This window comes from Microcebus murinus, chromosome 6, assembly GCF_040939455.1.
Source record: "Microcebus murinus isolate Inina chromosome 6, M.murinus_Inina_mat1.0, whole genome shotgun sequence".
NCBI lineage: Eukaryota > Metazoa > Chordata > Mammalia > Primates > Cheirogaleidae > Microcebus > Microcebus murinus.
Genome location: NC_134109.1, coordinates 71,602,520 through 71,622,950, shown reverse-complemented (window position 1 = coordinate 71,622,950; position 20,431 = coordinate 71,602,520). Strand labels below are relative to the sequence as shown.

The 20,431-nt window shown below is 44.2% G+C and overlaps 2 protein-coding genes and 1 pseudogene across 6 annotated transcripts in view; 1 reads left to right on the top strand and 2 right to left on the bottom strand.

Moving 5' to 3' along the window:
- LOC105864771 (non-secretory ribonuclease-like) overlaps positions 1 to 20,431 on the top strand; it is a 132,012-nt gene that overhangs the window by 75,244 nt on the left and 36,337 nt on the right. The window lies entirely within an intron of this gene.
- RNASE1 (ribonuclease A family member 1, pancreatic) lies at positions 1,959 to 3,654 on the bottom strand. 5 transcript variants are annotated; one of them, XM_012752844.3, is made up of 2 exons: positions 3,378 to 3,654; positions 1,959 to 2,684 (listed from the first exon to the last, which is right to left on the bottom strand). In XM_012752844.3, the coding sequence occupies exon 2, from the start codon at positions 2,657 to 2,659 to the stop codon at positions 2,189 to 2,191; it is 471 nt and encodes a 156-aa protein (XP_012608298.1). In that variant the 5' UTR covers positions 2,660 to 2,684; positions 3,378 to 3,654; the 3' UTR covers positions 1,959 to 2,188. The 5 variants fall into 5 exon arrangements, with proteins under 5 accessions (XP_012608298.1, XP_012608297.1, XP_012608299.1 ...); XM_012752843.3 differs by having other exon boundaries at positions 1,959 to 2,688; positions 3,378 to 3,652; XM_012752845.2 differs by lacking the exon at positions 3,378 to 3,654 and adding an exon at positions 2,836 to 3,036 and having other exon boundaries at positions 1,959 to 2,688.
- LOC142871390 (zinc transporter ZIP2 pseudogene) lies at positions 16,656 to 17,888 on the bottom strand (annotated as a pseudogene).

The following is a 20,431-nucleotide window of genomic DNA, read 5'->3' as shown; positions in this document are numbered from 1 at the left end:
CTGTGTGCCTGGGAACCCCAGAAATAAGCTTGCTATCAGCCACGTGTCAGTCAGCCCTAACATAGCCATTGACAGTGAGAGTGTAAGGAACCCACTGCTTTGAATTAATCTGGGTCTGAAGGTTTCCACTTTTTAAATTTAGCTTCCTTATTTTTTGAGACAAGGTCTCACTCTGTTGCCAGGCCTAGAGTGCAGTGGCGCAATCATAGCTCACTGCAACCTCAAACTCCTGGGCTCAGCTTCCCGAGTAGCTTGGACTACAAGTGTATGCCACCGCACTTGGCTAATTTTTCTATTTTTTGTAGAGACGAGATCTCATTATTGTGCTTAGGCTGGTCTTGAACTCCAGGCCTCAAGTAATCCTCCCACCTCAGCCTCCCAAAGTGCTAGGATTACAGGTGTCAGCCACCATACCCAGCCTAATTTCGCTCCCCCACATCCTCCCTGGCTATGCAGGTCTTCACTTGTTGCTTTATTCCCCAGACAGGGGTCCCCAGGGTTCTGCGGCGGGAAAGGTGGGGGGAGCCAGAAGCCAGAGCTGGTGACTGTGCATATATGGATACAGCAAAACTCCAAGTGACTGTCCTTAAAAACTTCACTGAAGTGTTTTCTTAGGACTAGCAGGAGGGAAAATGAGAAGCTTTGGGACTGGGAACAAGGGTGAGATAAACTTAAGGAAAAAATTAATTAAAGGAGACACATTTGGGAACTCGAAGTTTCCTTTTTTCCTCCTCCACTCTCACTTCTAGGAAGGAGTGAGATCGCCATTGCCACAGGAATGTGGGGATGGTCCCTCCCCGGCTGCAGGTCTTCCTCACGCAGAGCACCCAGGGCCCCAGATTTTCACTCTACATAAGAAAATCACGGTCACTCTCAACACCTATAAATGCAGTATACAAAGACAATGACAAAACTGGTCACACTGGTCAGGTGCAAGGCCTTCCTCTGGTTCTATGACCTTGTCTAAAGCGAGATGCCACCACAAACAGGGATTAAATGTAATGCTAAAGTGATGACAGTGGCCGAGTCTAGTCTGTCAATGGCTCTCAGGAAGGGTTGCCAAGAACTGAGCCGACTCGCAGGACAAGGACACTGAGAGCCTGTGAGAGTGCACCAGCACGCCCTGGGAGACAGCCACCAGTCCACGGCACTTAGTGACGGAGAGGGATTTCTTTCCTGAGTTAGACTCCAGTGGCAGAAAGAACAATGACTGGAAGCCAAGAGACCTGGGTTCTAGTCCCAGCTGTTCCACAGCTGTGCCACTAACTAGCAGCAGGCCATGTGCAAGTCACTTAAAAGGTGGTGGTTGCATTGGGTCAGGGATGGCAGATGTGTGGCACATACACCCTTACCCCTCTCATGCTTTCAGGAGAGGCTATTGTTCACCACGTCACTGTGAAGAATTTTTTTCTACAGCATTCTAGGCAGGCACTTCTGATTGGAGTTGGTACACAGACTGAAATCTACTTGCTGCCTTTCAATACCATGATCTCTATAGTCACTTCTAGCTGCCCATTTTGCTGACTTAGTGATAGCTCACTCAAATAAAAAAAAACAAAAAGGAAAATGGAAATTTAGGATCATAATTTCATAGACTCCTCCTCCCACCCTGAGACTAAGCAGGGTCTTTCTGAGGTCATGCTTGCCCTTGCCTCCTGCTGTGCCAGAGAATTATAGTATTTGAACTTTCCCTCTGCCAGTTCACCCCAAATGGCAGTGTCCCAGGCTGTACTTCCCTTTTGTCTAAAACAGCCCACGCTTAACAGCTTTATACTTGGCATCAAGGAATCTACAAGGAAAAGAATTTTCTCAAGCCACTAAAATCTGAGTCAGAAGGGAAGGCATTTTAATCACTCCATTCGCTGCTCACCAACGCTAATCAGATCTACAGTTCTTACCCCCTGCTGGAAGCAAATAAAGAAATATTAATAGTAACTGGATGGGACAGCTTCAGGAACTAGGTGTTTGCAACTGTTTTATTGAAAGAAGCAGTGAAAGGGTTAACATGAAGCCCACCTCACAACCCATTCCTCACCCCAAAAGCATGCAGGAGCCAGACTCGGGAGAGGGAAGCATGTGCATGTCGAAGAGGAGCCCTAACTGGAGTTATTTCTTTCAGGCAAGGAAGGAACTGGGGAGAGGCAGGTGTCGAAATGATGAGGGGGGGGTGCATCTTGCTGCTCTGACCTTAGGTGGAGTCCCCCACAGAAGCATCGAAGTGGACAGGCACATATGGGCTTCCCTCACAAGCCACAATGATGTGTCTCTCCTTCTGGCTGGCCCGGTATGCACAGTTGGGGTACTTGGAGCCGCCTGTCAGGCGGCAGTCTGTGATGTGCATGTTAGAGTTGCTCTTATAGCAGTTGGTCTGCCCATTCTTGCAGGTGACATTTTCCTGGAAGCAGACGGCCTGGACATCTACCAGGGGTTCGTGCACAAAGGTGTTCACCGGCTTGCACCGTCCCTTTGTCATATTCCGGCGCCTCATCATTAGGTTGCAGTAGGTGGAGTTGCTGCTGGAGGAGCTGCCCGAGTCCATGTGCTGCCGCTGGAACTTCATGGCCGGGGACTCCTTGCCCAGGGAAGGCTGGACCCACTCCAGCACCAGCAGCGCCAGAACCAGCAGTGGGAACAGGACGAGGGACTTCTCCAGAGCCATGGCAGCCTCACTTTCCTGGAGAAGCCTAACTGGGAAAGGGAGAAAGAAGGAAAAGCATCCCCTTAGAAAGAGAACTCCAGCTCCCACCTGTGGCTTCCCTGGTCTGCAGTCTCCCTTTCAGGTCAGCCAGAAAGATGTCCCTCTCCCTGAGATTTTTCAAGGGAAGAGACACTCACATATACCCTTCTCCAAGAGCGTTTTACTCCCACTATCGAGAAAGATCTTCACCTCTAGATGGTAACCTACAAAGTCACCTAAAATCCTGGCAGTACTGTCTTTGAATCCTGGAGTTCCTGAGGTCTAAAATACATTTGTACCCAGTGCTCAAATGTCTCATCAGAAGATCATTTTGAATAAACCATGAGCCAATTTGTATCCCTGACATTTAGGACCATGGCTGACAGGCCTGATTGTTTTGCAACATAAGGGAAACTCAGTCCAGTGCCTGACACGAGCAACATAAGGGATTCCATTGTATTCCAAAGAGAGATGACAGCCTGCTCCAACATGGGGGCTCCTTCTCCAGACCCACAGATTCTCTGCAGCCTGCATGTCCCATCCCCAACCTCTCTGCCCTCAGCTGATGTTTGCCTGGCCCAAGTTTTTCCAGCACGAGTGTCAGACTAAGCCTTCTCGGTGCAAGTAGATTCTCCCTGGCTCCCTCCAGTCCAACTCTCCAGCAGAAGCAGCTCCTGAGACCACCTCTTGGGCTGCTTACCTGGGTCTCCAGCTTGGTGTCCCAGAGAGACAGAAGGTCAGTTTCTGCAGTCACTCAGTCCGTGGGGCGTAGACCTTATACAGAGTACGAAGGGGTTTGGCTTCCAAGGGGATGAGGTGGGAGGAGCATCTTGGGTCAGTCCCGATATAAATAGTGACATTGTGAGGGAGAAGTGGGGAATCACCCAGGCCACTCCCTCTTCGAGGACACTGGAGAAAGAGTGAGTCTTTGCCTATAGGACTGTTTCTCATTATGTGAACCACATCTGCAGGTTCACAGGGAGCAGCAGAGAAAGCCACTGCAGTACTGGCACCCAACCTGGACAAAGTCCTGGTTACCTCTTTGCACCACTTTCACCAAATAGACTTGAAGATTAACAAAGGACACACAAGGTGATCATGGGAGAGGGAGGCCCTCTCTCCCCAGCAGTCTTGGAACAGCTTTGGCCAGAATTCCAGATCTCACAGCAGTACCTCTCCTGGGGGTGCGGGAGAGGGGGTGTCCTGCTGCCCCCAGCTGGAAGGCTTCCCAGATCTGAAGAAAGGGGGAGAGTACCTGAACAGGGAGGAGAAGGAGGCCTCCAGGGTGAACTCTGCCAGCTCTGGCCACTTCCTGCCCACCCTCCACCCTTGCTCTGAGGGTGCCGAGGGTGCAGGGCAGTTCTTATCTACAACAACCACTGATCCTGTAGGTCAGAGTTGAGCAGAGGAACTAAAGATAAACTAAAATCCCAAATCCTATTGGAGAAAAAAATAGAACATCTTATTTCTTAGCAGCAGAATGCTCTCCTAGAAAGAGACCTATTTTTGCTAGGGTGACAATTTTGATACCTCAGGAGTAAGAATTATCAAAATATTCCTCTGTGCTCTAGATTCAGACTATTTCAGTTCAAATTCTGATTCAAGACCTTAAGAGCTGAGCAAGTTATAGAACTTAATTTCCCTGTTCCTCAGTTTTCTCATCTCTGAAATGGGAATAATAATATGTACTTCTTAGATTTGTTTTTAGGTTGAAATAAGGTTAGATGTACAGAGGGCATAGAGGAGCCACTGGCATAAAGAAAGCTTCAGCATGTGTCAGCTCTTGAGATAGTTCACCTAGGGTGGGGTTGAGGCTGCTCAAGGAGTATGTTTACAACAACACTGGGTGATCTTTGAATTGCTTTTTGAAGTGGGTGGAGTCAAGTGACTGCCAGGCTTTTGTTTTGATAAAAAGCTGAACTGAAAATAGCCCTTTGTGAAGTCCAGAGGAGGAAAGGAAGGGGAAGTAAAGGGGAGAGTAAAGAGGTAATTTGGTAGGAAGAACAAAATTCTTTAAAGGGGAATTTTAATATTGTTTTGCCATGTGGTGTTCAAATAAAATTGACATTACTTGCTAATGTGTGTGAATTTGGTTGTGGAAGTAGCGGTAAGGGAGACATGACCTGGCATGAGTTTTCAATTTCATGTTTTCTTAGTTCTGTAGGGCTCAGAAAAATGATACCCAAAAACAAAGGCCTTAGAAGTAGCTCAGAAGCAAATTTCTCTCTAGCTTTCTCCTTCTCTTCTGTCCCTGGCCTTTCATTCTTCCCTGAGGCTAGCCCTAAAAACTAGAATCCTTCTTTCCCAAGGTAGGTCATAGAAACCAGAGCTCTTTTTCTCCAAAGCCAGACACAAAATTTTGAACTAAAATAAAATTTTAAGGCCCCCTGGCTAACTGAACAGACCCCCTCTTGACCAAGGGGACTGCAGAAATACCCTAAAGCAGAGTTGAAGACCATCAGAAGGGAGATCAGACTTGTCTTGTCCTGTCCCGGCTCCCTGCTTGGAGATATCCTTTGTATTATAACTCATTAATAGACTGAAGGCTATTCAAGGAAAAGCTTAAATCATATCTGTGTATGATTTTTCTGTTGAGAAAAAAAGGCAAACTCTGTAAAATAATTTAAGGAGGTTTATTCTGAACCAAATTTGAGGACCATGGCCTGGAGCCACACCCAAGAAGCCTTGAGCAAGTGGACTCCCTGTGGCTGAGTTACAGTTTGGTTTTATGCATTTTGGGGAGACAGGAATTACAGGTAAAGTCATAAATCAATACATGGAAGGCATACATTGGTTTGGCCCAAAAAGGTGGGCCATCTCAAAGAGGGGGGTTACAAGTCATAGGTAGGTTTAGGGATTCTTTAGTTGACAATTGGCTGAAAGAGTTAGGCTTTGTCCAAAAGACTAGGAATCAATGGAAAGGAATGCTTGAGTTTAGATAAGGGTCTTCTATTTTTTATGTGACGCTACACTGGAATCAGGTTGGGAAGTAAACCACATCATAAAAACCTGTTTACTGAGATTTTATTTGTAGATATGACTCCCCAGGCCCCCTTAGAAAGGAAATTTTGGACCAAGAAAAAGATCAGGGTTCAGTCCTAACCTGCAGGTCATCAATTTACTGAACAGATCACTTGAGTCTGGGTATATGTCCAGTGGCTTTTTTCTGATTAACAGACTTCATTATCCAAACTTAAAACATTCCAAACCTTTAGAGAAAGTTTCATTTCATTAACCAAGCACAAATCAAAGAATCTTTAGACCCCCTATAACCTGTAATCCCTCTGTTTCAAGGCGTTCGGCCTTTTTGGACCAAACCAACGCACACCTTCCATGTATTGACTTATGACTTTACGTGTAATTCCGGTGGTCCTGAAATGTATAAAAACAAACTGTAACCCAACGGCGGTTAGACCACTGGTAAAGGGCTTGTTGGGCGTGGCTCTCCAGGCCATGGTTGCACATATTAGGCTCAGAATAAACCTCTTTAAATTATTTTACAGACCTTGGGTTCTTTTCTGCTGACAAAACCTAAAAATATTACTCTAATTACCCCCCAACTCCCGCCATTCTGTGTAAAAACTGGCCATAACAAAAATATCTGACCTACCTTGTTTGATTATAGGTCAGAAGACCTCCATTCCAGAAAGTGCCCTGCCTCCCTCCCAGAAGGAAGGAATGCTGCTCACAGAGGTGAAGAAGAATCTAGACAGACAGGCCTTGATGGGTTTCCCCACTCAGTCTGTTAACATCAGCTCATACCCTTTTGTGCAATCATATTTCTACACAGCTGTCCATAATTTGTTGAACTTAAGCATAAAAAGGAATAATTTCCCCTGGATCTTTAGATTTTTATTCTAAAGGTTTCCATTTCAGGTAAACTATGATCAAATAAATCTGTATGCCTTTTCTCCTATTAATCTGATTTTTGTCAGTTGATTTTCAGTGCACCTTCAGAGGGAAAAGGGGAAGTTTTCCCTTGGTTCCTATAGTTTTCTCACTCTCCCAGCCCCCACTCTGGTTTTCTTTGTCTCAGAGTCCTTAGATAGTACTTACATCCTCTTAAGTAGTCAAGTTATATTTTGTTCATTCATTCATTAAACTGTGAGGTACAGAAATAAAGAGGCTCAGGTCTTACCTGAAAGGTGCCTGGTGGGATGGTTTGGATTAGTTAGGTGGAGCCCACCACAGCTGCACAAAAGTATCTACTCTTTTTTTGGTACCTTCCCAGTGCCAGAAGAATTTCAGGGAGTTGGTCCAGCAAGCTGATTTCAAAACCACAATTTAGATATGAACAGGTCTTCTGTAACTCAAATAAGGTTCTTCTTGACAGCCTCCTTCCCTAGGCATCCCTAGACTACAAGAAGCCATTTTTGTCTGTCTTCGTGTAGCAATCTGGGTAAGCCCTTGGAGTTTTAGTTCCACTTTATGGGGAACCATCAGAAGCCCTTACTACAGCCTTACCCTCAACTGGGTTGCAAAGGCACAGCTGCCTCATCTTAGGGCAGTAGATGCTTCTGCTGACTAGTTCTAGGCTTCCTACCTGACCTCCTGGTTCCTAAAGCAGCACACACATTACACCTGAGACCTCACAGCACATTTCATGCAGCCAATAGACTCTCATAAGAATCTATTACTCTCTCCCTCTCACATTACTATTTACCTCTGCAACACACTGAATTCTACCACTTTTTTGCCCCTTTCACGAGAAAGAGAGCCTCATGATCATCTTACCCCAGGTAGGGAACATCCTGTCTCACTCAGATTTATTGGAGACTCCTATTGAGATTCCTGGCCTAGTATTATTTGTTGATGGATCATACCTCAAAGCTGAAACTTGAGGTTACTATAGGGAGGGGAAAAAACACAACTCTTTCTTTACCATCCTAGATTCTAGGGCTCGGGCCCTATAAATTAAGCTGACAAAAGACAGATTTAACAGGAGAAAAGGCATATAAATTTTACTTGATATTAATATTTTTACATGAACATGGGAATCTTCATAAGAAGTGAAGACTCAAATAAGCAGTTAAGCTGAGCGTTTATATGCCATTTTAACAAAGAAAATTGTGCAGAAGTGACAAGACATAGTGTTCTGTGAAAGGATCGTGTACACAAAGGAGCCCCCAAATGCCAAAGGAGCCAAAAACCCAAAGATTGAGGCAGACAACTCCAGTTTGCCAATAAAGCATGTTTCATCGGGGAACTTACAGACAGAAGCATGGTCTTGGATGGCAGCAAGACAGGTATATCTTTGCACTATTACTCCCTAGACCCAGAGCTTAGGGAAAAGGGGTACATGCTCTATGGAGACAATTAAAGGCAACCCTCCAGAACAGGCAATTATGCTATATATGTCACAACCTGTAATTTGTGCGATCACATCAAGTTTGCTTTGATCTAAAGGGAGGATTTATAGTGAGTACATGTTCTTACACTAAGGACAGCAAATAAAGTAGGAATCAGGAGGCATACCTGGGATGGGGTTGATCAGAGGTCAATGTTGTGGATTAGCATCCAAGATGGAGTCACTTTTGTCTTCACACATAGGAAAAGGGTTTTCTGCTTCTAGGTAATATGAGAACCTGACTAGGTTATAGTTTAATTTGTTCGTTGGTTACAAAACCTCCTGCAATTAACTAAAGCTTAGCTACTATAGTTAAATTCCACATTGGTTTAGTCTGTTAGGCTTAGTGCAGGAGCCCAGTCCAAATCTATGGCCTCTCATAAATTGTATTTAATAAGACACTTAACCAGCTTTCACTCTCCATGGGATTTGAACATGTTTTAGGTATCGTTACGTCTATTTTCAGGGTGAGTTGAAGAATTTCCTTGTCAAAAAGCTACATTCCTTACAGCCACTAAAAAACGGCTTGATTTTTGTGTTTTCAGCCTGGGGTATCCCAACGTTTATATCAATTGACAGAGGCACACACTTTAAGAAAACAGAGTGTCTGGAAATTAATCCCTGAAATCCCCCTAAAGCCAAAAGCAGCACTAGAAGATTAGATCTACATCATACCCAAAGGCTCTGGGCCCCAAAGATCCTCCTAAGAGACAGGCTGTGGGGTAACACACCCACCCTTCTCCCAACTGACACAGTTTTCATGACTTAATTCCATGGAGACAAAGGTCAATTTGGATTTCAGTAACGTGGGAGATTCTGTGATCCCATGAAGCTAAAGAAGCTCTTAGGAGACAGTATGGCTCCTAAACCCTAACCTAAGCTATACATTTATAGGCCTTGACTGGGAAACCCCATGCCCAATGAGACATTATACAATCATCTCCCAAGTTCAGCCTCCTGTTCATACTCAACATTTTGCCTCATATGACAAATGAACTGCAAAAGGGCAAAAACCTTTCAAGCCTATGTGTTTACCATTCCTGCTCATCATTCCCATTTTATAAAACTTTCTATCCCTCTGCCCATGCCACTCGCAGCCCCCACCCCCCACCCCCCCACACACACACACAGCACGAACAGGGAGAGAAAGAGGTATTGACATCTGAGCCCTTGGCTGAAGCCTATGAGGCACAGGTTCTACTTTCCCAGAGGGTGTCCCTGACCAGCCTGTGAGCCCAGCAGGTGTAGTCAACAGTCTGGTCTCCAGAACACACAGAGGGGCCTCCACCTCCCCTGGCACCACCAACCCAGCTTCCTCACACTGTCAGTCTTCCCAGCCCCAAGCACAAGTCTCATGCTCCATATGTCATTTCCTACACTGCGTACCAGCCCTGAGTCTTCTAGAATGGAGATCATATATTGCCCAGGGTGTCAGGAAAGACAGAGACTTGGTTGTCTGTGGTTCCTGATTACAGAAGGCTTACTAGCCTTTCAGCCTGAGTTATTCAGTGGTCTCTTGATTTTACCTATTTTAGAAGAACCTTCCCTATCCCTCCCCAACCATTCCCTCCCAGAGCAAACACCAGTGTCTCCCATCCCTTACTCAAGGGACAGCCCACTTTCCCCAGCTTCTCTGAGAGCTTATCAGTAAGATATTACTGACCAGGACTCCTGTGTGAAAGAAAACAGCTGTTAAGAGAGGACATAGGACACCTGAGGGATCTGGAAGCCTGAACCCACAGCCACAGACCTCGTCTTTCTCCTGAGAGGCAATTTGATCAAGGACTTTGTGTAACAGCCACTAAATGGTGAGAATTCTGCACAGCAGGAGCAGTCCATGGATTATAATACAGAGCAGACTTTGATAAGAGCTACAGCAGAGGTGAGGTCAGTGTTATTAGGAAGCAACATGGGGTAAGGGGTGGAGTGGAAGGAATCAGGGAAAATTTCAGAACAAAGGTCACCTTAGGGAGAACTTTTAAGGATAAATAGATTTTTTGTTTCATTGGAGCTGAGGGAGGGTAATTCAGACAGAAGAAAGGCAGGAAAGAGAAACAGACTCTATTTCCAGCACTGTATGTGTGGAAAGCAGCAAGTTTCTCCATGTTACTGGGAAAATGCAGGGATGACAAAGAAAAAAGAAAATTTAAGCCAGAGTATTAATAGAAGTGTCTTGAATGCCATCAAAAAGACTTCAAACTCAACATGTAAAAGAGATGGACATTTACCTTTGAACTCAAACAATGGAAGGACACAAGCAATGGAAGGCCACTTCCTCCGGTCCTCCCACTGTACACTGGAGGAGACTGAGGGCCAGAGCAGTCCTGAGGTCAGGCAGTGCCATGACAGCAGAGGCAGAAAGCAGCCTTGGGTCCCCAACTTCCCCACTCCCCATGTGCAGCATTCTCACTAAGCTACCCTGCCTGCGCTGCCACCCGTGGGGAGCCAGCCTCCAGGATGCACACTGGAAGGGCTGCATTTCTCATGGTGAAATTGATCTCTTCTTGTGGGTCTGGATATCCCCCCAGAAAAATAAAAGATCAGAGAAAAAAGTGTGTTTTTCCCCCCAGCTCTGTCATTTATAACTTGGTGAGATTTTTCAATAAATCCTGTTGGAAGGTTTTAAAAACTATTGATGTTTCGATCCTATCACCAGAGATTCCTGTGATAGCTAGTTTGTGGTAGACTTGATAATTATTATGTTTAAATCTCTCCTAGTAATTCAAATGTTCAGCCAGGGTTGAAAAACCTCTTTACCAATTTAATTTACCTCATATGTAAAATGTGAGAGGGAATAAAAGAATTTATGAAATGAGGATGTTAGTAAGGATTATCTCTAAATTCTCTTAAAACTCATTTGTTACATAATTCTCTGAACTTAAACAAGAAGAGACCAGCAAATTCCCCAGATCCACAGAGCTGCCTGGGTGCTGGGCTTGAGGAGAAGATCTGGCCAAGGTTCTGGTTACCAAAGAGTCCTCCACTGAGGAAAAGGTGAGCTCACTTCTTTAGTGTATCCTACCCCAGACCAGGATTCTGAATTTCTTGCCAGAACCATACAAGACTCTGTGAAACTGAAAATAAAGGCTGCATGCTTAATGGGAGAAAAGATTGAAAATGGCTTTAAGTACACAAAGATCTTTCATAACGAATGACCCATGGCCAGTGAGAACAATACAAAAATAAATGTTTTCTAATGCATTTGTCTTACTTCAAGGTTCTGAGTGGGTATAATTTCTTGAATGTAAAATAAATTTTTATTCTCATTTGACTTATACCTAATTGCCTTGCAATTGAATATAAGCATTGAGTCTTACACCAAATTATGTATTTCCCACATGGGTAAAATGGAACAGAGTAGGTAACAAATTTTTCTCAAATTAAATTGGAGTTTACCTATAAGTGCAACAGTATAGATCAGAAGTCCAAGGTAAATGATGAATTGGGCAATTAAACATGGCAATAGCGATAATTTAGATCAGTCTAGATTTTCATTGTCTTTCTCTTTTGGAACAATAGCTTAGTAATGGTGTCTGAAATTGTATTCTGGGTAGGGCTAGATTGAGTTGATGATACTCTGTATGAGTTACATTCTCTGAGGTCCCCCCTTTCATAACAATACTACAAGTAGCCCCAGACTGACAGGTTTTATTTCCCAATTCTTTAAAGAGATTATGGAGCCCCAGGAACACATCATTCTCTGAAAAAGGCAAACTCATCCTTAAAGTTTTCTGTTTTGTGTAAAAATCCCTCCTCTCAAAATGTACAGCAAAAGGAAGGTTTTAATGTCTGCCTTTTCCTGGGACCTTATCTTCCTTTTTTATCTTTTTTTAAATAGCCATTGTTTATATCATGGCCAGGTAGAATCCCAGATGTTTCTGACCACTTCAGACCCAGAGTTCTGTTATGAGTTTGGCATCTCACTTTGAAGACCTCAGGATATTTAAATACCAAATAAGAAAATACCGGGGGGCTCTGGGTTTCTATAGAGGGCCACATATACATTTAGGCAAGAAAGAGGTTAGTGATTATTAGAGGAATTCTAAAACAATTAGCCAGAAAAAGTAGGTGGAGGAGGAAGGTTTTTATGTAGAACCTTGGGAGAATGAGCCACTGCTGGGAGGAGAGAGGCCACTCAGTAGCAGAGGTGACCAAAACCACCACCACCTCCATCTCAATTGTTTTCTTTCTGGAGGAAAAACAGAGTAAAACCCTAGAGGACCAGAGAGTCTAGATAATCAGAAGTTCTTTGAAAGCACAATCACTTCAATAGATAACAACAACAACAAAAGAAAAGTAAAAAGACTTGATAAGATAAAAAAAAAAAGTATAATATGTTGATCTGTAATCTAAGAACTTCGGGAGGCTGAGGCGAGAGGATCACTTGAGGCCAGGAGTGCCACTGCACTCCAGCCTGGGCAACAGAGCAAGACCCTGTCTCTAAAAAAATAAATAACAAATGAAGGACTAGAAAGATGCTTTCTTACTATGATATGGGTGTTCAGATCTACAAGACTAGTGGGTTTCACTTGGTGGGTCAAATCTAATCAGCTGAGGCAGTTATCCTTAGTGTTTTGTAATCAATTAGCCAAACTGACTATTAAGAAGAATCGGAAGAAACATCTAGTGCTCATCAACATTTATATATCTAGACACATTATAACTGTAATAGGTTCATTGCCTGATACGTGCCACAAGTCAATCCACTGAGACACCAGGTTGCAGCAGAGAAAGAGGTTTCATTGTAGGGCCACCAAATGAAGAGACAGGAGAAAACTTCAAATCCACCTCCCTGAGGAGTTAAGGGCTAAGGATTTTAAGGGTTTTGAAATGGGCCAAAGCATAGGGATTATTGATTGGTCAAAGAGTGCAGGATGAAGTCATGGGCAGAGGAGATGAAGAAATTGCATTCCCATAAAGATTCAGTTATTCTATGGGGGGATCTTCCAACTGGTTGTCAGCTGTTCTGTTGGAACCCAGGATCTGAAAAACATCTTAAGCAATTCTTAAACAAAAGCCATGCTAAAGTCAGAGATCTTAGCTATAGGAACAATGGGAATGCAAATTAATTCTTAACAGATGCCTTATGATTCTAATGTCAGAGATCCTACCTACAGAAAAATGGGAATGCATATGGTAAGCATCTAGTGCCATGTGACTTTCAGTTACAAGAAGATGGCCAAAGCGCAGGCTAAAAATCAGGCTAAAGTGCACCCTGATCAATGCTTAATTACAATTATTACTATATTTCTGTCCAGGATTCTTGTTAACCCTATAAAGAAGTCTTCAATATCCTCCTAAAATTAGAAGCAGATAATGATACCTGTAATGCTTGTTATTAATTGATATTGCTTTGGAAGTCCTGGAAATGGTTGTTAGGGAATTTTCAAAGAAAGAAACTATTATAGCATTCTCTAAGTGATTAAGCAGAAAAAAAAAAACATGAATTGGTTTAAAATTTCAAATTTTAAATTTCAAAAATTCATTGTTATAGCAAGAGTTTAGAAATGGCCAGATATAAATGTGTGTATACAATTATCTTTTTAAAAATAGCTTTATATTTGAAGTAGTTATATCTCAAGTAGACAATTGTGCTATGAGGGAAAGGAGGATGAATACACCCACACACACATACACACACATATACACAAACTAAATGTGACCTATGTTATAAAAATAACATTTTATTTGGAAATTGCTAATATTTGAAAGCAGGCAAAATCAGGATAGCAACAGAAAATGCCTGCCGACTTAGTGTAGTAATACAATATAGCATTTAGCCTGGCAAATTAATTAATTCATTACATAGCATAGTCCCCAGTTTTGTCAGCTCAAATCATGATTTTGTTTGCAGAAAAAAAATGTGGGTTTAACCAGATTCATAGATCACTCAGATATAACCTACAATAATAATTTTTAATATGCAAAGGATAACTGTCACTCTTCCTGAAATGCAGATGTCAACATGACCACTGCAACTTAAGAAGCTAGATTTTAATTAGATGGCTGCTTGGTAAGCATAGAATTAGAGGAGTTGATTGAATAGTTGAAATGTTTATTGGCATCAGGTAATACTGAGACTCTGACAGGTGAAATATTTGTGTCAAGGTACAGCATTCAATGAACCCACAGCTAATTGTGCCTTTTTAGTTCCTTGTTTTCATGTTTCATTCCTGACTATCTTTGACATGTTCCATCTAATACATGTGTTATTTTTATTTATGGAATAAATGCTTTTTAAAATGTGTGGGCTAAAATTTAGATAGTACGGTATGGGGAAGAAAAAATAATTTTTCCTTAACTGGGAGTGGACTCCTATAACAAAAGACCGATTAACAAGAGAACAACAAATTTATTTATGTGTATATTTCATTTATACATGGGAGATATCCAGGGAATTAATAATTCTTAAGGAAGTAGCATTGAATTCCAGTTTATATAACATCTTCAACAAAGAACAGTAAATTTTTAAAGAAGTGACAAAACAGGCCTGTAATCCTAGCACTCTGGGAGGCTGAGGCAGGTGGATCGCTCAAGGTCAGAAGTTCGAAACCAGCCTGAGCAAGAGTGAGACCCTGTCTCTACTAAAAATAGAAAGAAATTAATTGACCAACTAAAAAATATATATATAGAAAAAATTAGCTGGGCACAATGGCGCATGCCTGTATCCCAGCTACTTGGCAGGCTGAGATGGAAGGATTGCTGGAGCCCAGGAGTTTGAGGTTCTCCTTAAGTCTCCTTTCTATAGCCATACAGATGCTCTGTACTAGAAATAGGCTCTCTGGCTTCCATATAATTGTGTCCCTTCCAAAATCCTGGCAAAATCACTTCAGTTATAAATAGCAGAGAATGGATGGTATGTGTGGCATCTTCTGCTTGCCCCTCTAGATCCCTTTATTATGCTTTATGCCCCATGAAGCTGATCTCCCTGCAATGCACCAACAGACATTTTTATGTTCTGGCTTCTGTTTGGGTTTGCCCAGTATGAGGCATTGGCAGTAGATCAAATAGTAGGAGAGTTTTCCCCTGGTCCTTCCTTACTGGGTCCCTGTAGGTTGGTTGCATCCCTCTACTAGAGGCCACAGCTTTTATTGGATGGCCGTCTCTAGTTTCTGGTAGCTGCTCCTTCTCTTCAGCCTGGGTAACAGCATTGTTGTTACTCAGCCCCACGGTATTGCACCGTCATTTGTTGCTTTGTTCAAATCCTGCCCACACCTTACTAAATACTCCCTTTACTAATCCTTGCCTCAATTATCCAATGTACTATCTGCTTTCTTCTGGGATCATAACATACAGGTTGGGGAGATGGGAGGGGGTGGTAAGGTAAAGGTAAGGAAAGAGAAGAGAATCTATATATTGAGCTTTTCTTAAGATCATAGAAACATGGGCTTGAAGCCTAGCTAGCTTCAAGCTAGCTTATGTGACCAAATTATTTGACTTTTCTGAATGCCAGTTTCCCTAGACTTACTAGGGGGATAATATCTACCTGTCAGGGTTCTGAAGGTACAATAATGTATGTGAAAGCAGTAGCACAGTAGCAGGTGCTCAATGTAGAAACTGTATTATTACTACTATAACTAAGTACAGTTCTGAGTATATTACATTACTGCATTTAATACCAAATGGAAAACACAACAGGATGGTGCTTCAAACAAATTATTTCCTGTGTTAGACACATCTATCTGTCTATCTACCTATCAATCATTTTGGCCTAAAGCTTGCCTTCTCACTGATTCCTGGGTGTGTAAACTGGGCTTGTGAGGAGGCTAGTATTTCTTACTTTGTAGGGAGGGGAACAGCATGGAGAGGAGACAAAGACAAGAATGAAATGCAGGAGATCTTATCTGTCTGTCTGTGTTAAGGCTACTTGGGCTTCCACACTGAAAATACTAGAAGGGGCAAACTGGTGAGGGCAATAGAGCTCACAGGGCACCCGTTCTCTTTCCCTATTTCTCCACTAAGTCTGAGATATTCCTTGATCTCATAGCCTGGGGGCGAGGCAACAGTCAGCCTGTTCCTCCTCAATTCCAGACAACCTGCTTTTGCATTTGTCCTTAGCAGTTTTTAAGAGAAGCAACACACTATAAGGGTTACTCAGACTGAACGACAATTTGTAGGGCAGGCAGAAGGAAAGCTACTAAGTCCCGGCAGAGCCAAATAATCACCCCAGGCATTTATCTGGCGCCTTTCTCCCTCTCTAAACACACAGCTTTTTAATCCCTCAGCACGAGGCACCGGAAGGAGATAGAGGGCCCAAAGAAGAGCAATAGTATCCCTGAAGCCACACAGGGCTCAGTAAGACAAACAGGAATGTGATGGAAATAGGCTCCATTTAGGCTATCTTGAGAGTCAGCTGGGTATGTTGTGGGTGGCTTACAATAGGTACCGGGAGTAGGGAGGGTGGTGAGTGTAGGAAAATGACCAATCCTCATGGTTTCTGTTTTTAAACTTCTTTCCTTTTAAATACTGGGACTCTGGCTCATTTTCCCAACTTCTGAGGCTAAGGTGGGAGGGGTTTGCTGGAATTTCAGCAAAGCTCCCAGGTCTGGGGGCGTGGCTGGCAACTCACAGAATGGCTAGAAGCTCTAATTCCAGAAGAAAATACTACATCCAGTACTCATTCTTCCCATTCCACCACTCCCTGCACCAGGCAGCTTCTAGGTAACTAGGAGAAATGAAATAGAATATGGCTAAAGGAGAAGGGCAAAATGAACATTTTATTACACACAGTAGTATAAATGGGACAAGAGTCAACTTTGGAGTGGTCTCCATACCAATTCTCCAATTAATAGGCACTCAACCATAATATCCTTTTTTTGGTTCTGGGTGAGAAATGTGATCTCATATAAGGAACAGCTGGGATCCAGTCCATGAAGACAGTACCTAGTGAATGTCATTTAGTCTCAGTGAAGAAATGTCCAAGGGCAAAGCCAGTTGGGAGGTGTCTCCTGGGGTAAGGAGATCATCCTAGATAGGCCCATCAGAAAAGCCAGGAGTCTCTCAGACCCACAAGGCAATAAAGGCCATAAAGGCAAACCCAGCAGCTACACAGCCCCATTTGGCTAGAGGGGCCGCAGGACCAGCTAGCTCCCGGGGCAGAATTTCTAGGAAGGTGACATACAGGAAGGTTCCAGCTGTCACACCCTCTAACACGGCCTGGGTTAAGCCCCGCTCCTGTTCCGGGTCCCCTCCAACCACAGCCAGCCCAAAGGCCAGGCCTACAGGGGACATGAGAGCTAAAGATAGTATGGAGAACACGGCCCATCGTGATCCAGTGCCTATCTGTACCAGCCGCAGTCCTACACCAAACACTACGAGCACCTTATGAGCCAGGACAGCAAGGCAGAGCTGCAGGGTAGCTGCTACTGTTGGCTGCAGCCCTATAGCTAGACCTTCAAACACTGAGTGAAAGGAGAGTGACAGCAAGAGGATGAGGGCTCGGAGGGGACTCCGTGAAGGCGAGGGGAGAGGGCCATGGCTGTGGAGTTCCAAGAAATCAGTCTCTCCCCATTGTTCCTCCTGCACCGTTGATCTTCCAGCAGCCCCAGGACAGCACTGCACTGCTAGCGACTCCAAAAAGAAGACAACAAAGAAGCCCAGGGAGATGATGAGCTCTCCATAGGGATACTCCATCTAGGAACAGAAAGACAGGCTGTGAAATGGGAAGGGAAGACAGTGCGTTGGACGGATGAGGGACTGAGAGATTGAAGAGAATGGGAAAATGTGGCAACACAACTTTAAAAAGGGTGGGCGAATGAAGCCGAGAGTAGACATGCACATGCAACAACAAGCATGTCAGAGGGACTAAGGGATACAATACCAATAGGGTTAGAAATACGGGGAAACGATGTGAAGCTCATCAGAGGGTCCAGGGAAATGAAAGAGTAGAGTGAGAGCTTTTTCCAGGGTTCCATAAACCCAAAAAGGATTGGGTTGGCTCCTCCTTTCCTCTACAAAGTCTGAGCTGGGGAGAAAGGATTCTTGGTATTCCTCACATACTCCTCTCAAGAGGCCCTGGGGGTAAAAGGACTCTGATTCTCCTCACCTTCCAGGTAGAGGCTGCTGGGAGATACTTACATAAGCTGAGTCAACATCAGAAGAATTTCCCTCACTGTCTGTCCTGTTCTAGGGAGAAAGAAGTAGAAAATTAGATGGGGAATGGAACAGCTCAGCTTCCTGTCTTTTTAGCAATACCACTTTCCTTAAAGCCCAATCTGACCTGCTTTCACCATTCCACAGGAAGCTGTTGCCTTCTGTCCTTCCACCCATGTCCTTTGCTCCATCAGTTCCCCACCTTTCTTTCCTTGGTTCTGTTTATCCTTTTGGCCTCAGGGCCCTATAGCTCAGCATCTCTGCTGCTCACCTGCGCCATAAGCTTCTGCAACTCTGATTCAATTTCCTCCAGGGCTTCAGTGGTCATGTGCATGAACCCTGCTCCCAGGAAAATACCAGCAGAAGTGCAGCCCAAGAGGCTGAGGACTTGGCGGTGTCGACCTAATAAAAAGCATAAGTTACAACCCAGTTGGCAATGAGGAGATAGACAAAGGTGAGTAAAGAGCAATGGGCAGCAACCATTATCCCAATCTTGGGGATGATGAGAGAATCAGAGCAAGGTATAAGGATAGGGTTGAGGTGAGACACAGGATGGAACAAAGATGGGGCAGGTCTATCTATACCTGTGGCTGCATCAATCCGGAACCATTTGAAGCGGATGGGAACAAGGCCGCTGCCTAAAGTGAGAGCCAGCAGAGCAAACAGGCAGCCAATTTTTACTCCTAGTAGTGGCTCCATCTCTGAGATGCAGGATAAGCAGAGGCCTCAGAATGACAAATGGAGTTAGAATCTTTGGAGCAGGAGTGGTGTCTAAGGTGGTCAAAGCTGGAGTATCCACTACCCTGAGTTTCAGGAGACTGCTGGTATGCTTTTTCTGTTCTGTTTTGCCTCCACTTGCGCAGCGCAGCATTGCATAGCTGACTGGGGTCCTGCCCCGGCTTCCCGGCTTCCCGCCCTCCTCTTACGTGGAGGCCCCTCCCCTGGCTCACACTTTCTTGAGCTTGGAAACCAGAAACTCCAGACTCCCTGCCAGACACAGCTCAGTTGCTGTCTTCTCTTCAAGGCCATGACTAATCTAAGGACTATGGAATAGTCTTAGTTCATGCCTGGGGTTGGTCTAATGCAAAATAGGAGTTTATGGTAGCTACTTCCCAGCAATTTTGTGCGGGGGGAGAATCTGGTCCTGCCTCACTCAGGACATTTGATCTAAGCCTTCTGTACCCTCTCCAGCCCACCCCAAATCTTATAGGTTGCAATGCTGACACCTGAACCATGCTCTTTCACAGAGCATTTGGGGCCACCTGGAGGTAAAGAGGTGGGGCTGAGAGGTGGTGTTGCTGCCACTCTGTGGGAACTAGTAGGAGAGGGGGACTCCCCTTTAGTGTAATCCCAGAAAAATAGCTCCAGGCATGGAAATGCCTAGTAGGGAGCTGAGATTTCTATTACAACACTGATATTGTCACAACTTCTGACTGTGCTTGTTTCCTGATAAGAACTATGGGAGAGGAATTTTTAAGACAAAGAAAGTCGCTCTAGCCCTTTAAACAGCAGGGCATAGGGGAAATCAGAGATGAACCCGATAAATGAAAGGATCCTACCTGAATATATAGGGGTGGAGATGGGAGAATTGTTCCTGATGGGGATCAGCTCTCAAGGGAAATGTATGGGGCAAACTCTAGGGTAGCTGAGAGACCCTGGGAAAGATGGAAGGGAAGGAGACAGAAAAAAATAGAGGTGAGGCAGCTGCTGGTTCTCCTATTCAGGTGGCCCATATAACAATCCTGAGACCTGTTGAGCCAGTTCTGAGACAGCTGGGGCCAGCTTTCCCCACTATCCAATTATCTTCTTGGGGATGTACCTGTCTCTGGTAGAAGCAGTATTCTTACAGGAGAGGGTGAGCTGGACATTTATGTGGAAAGCTTGGCACTGAAAATCTGAGGATTTCTTCTTTACAGGATAGGCCAGGACAACTGACACCCTAGACCTTTTAAGAATCACAAAATCCATTTCCATTCTTTAAACAATGTTTTAATATTATTAAAATCTCAAAAAAACACAGACATCTGGGGGTACCACCATTCCCATCCTGGATACCAGGTAGCTTCAGCCTTGGCAGGCTTGATAGAGGAAATACTTATTACACATCCTTGTCAGCTCTCAGGGGGATCTTCAGCAGGGGACGGAGGAACCTCGGACGGAGTGATCACGGGTAAAAGATCTCCCCAGGAGCTGGAACGGGCACAGCGATACAAATCCCTATAGAAAAGACATGTCAATGTGGGCTGCAGGTTCTTGCCACTGCACACTAATTCTGGTCACATCCCCTGTACCTGCCATGCCGGCGGGCTGTGATC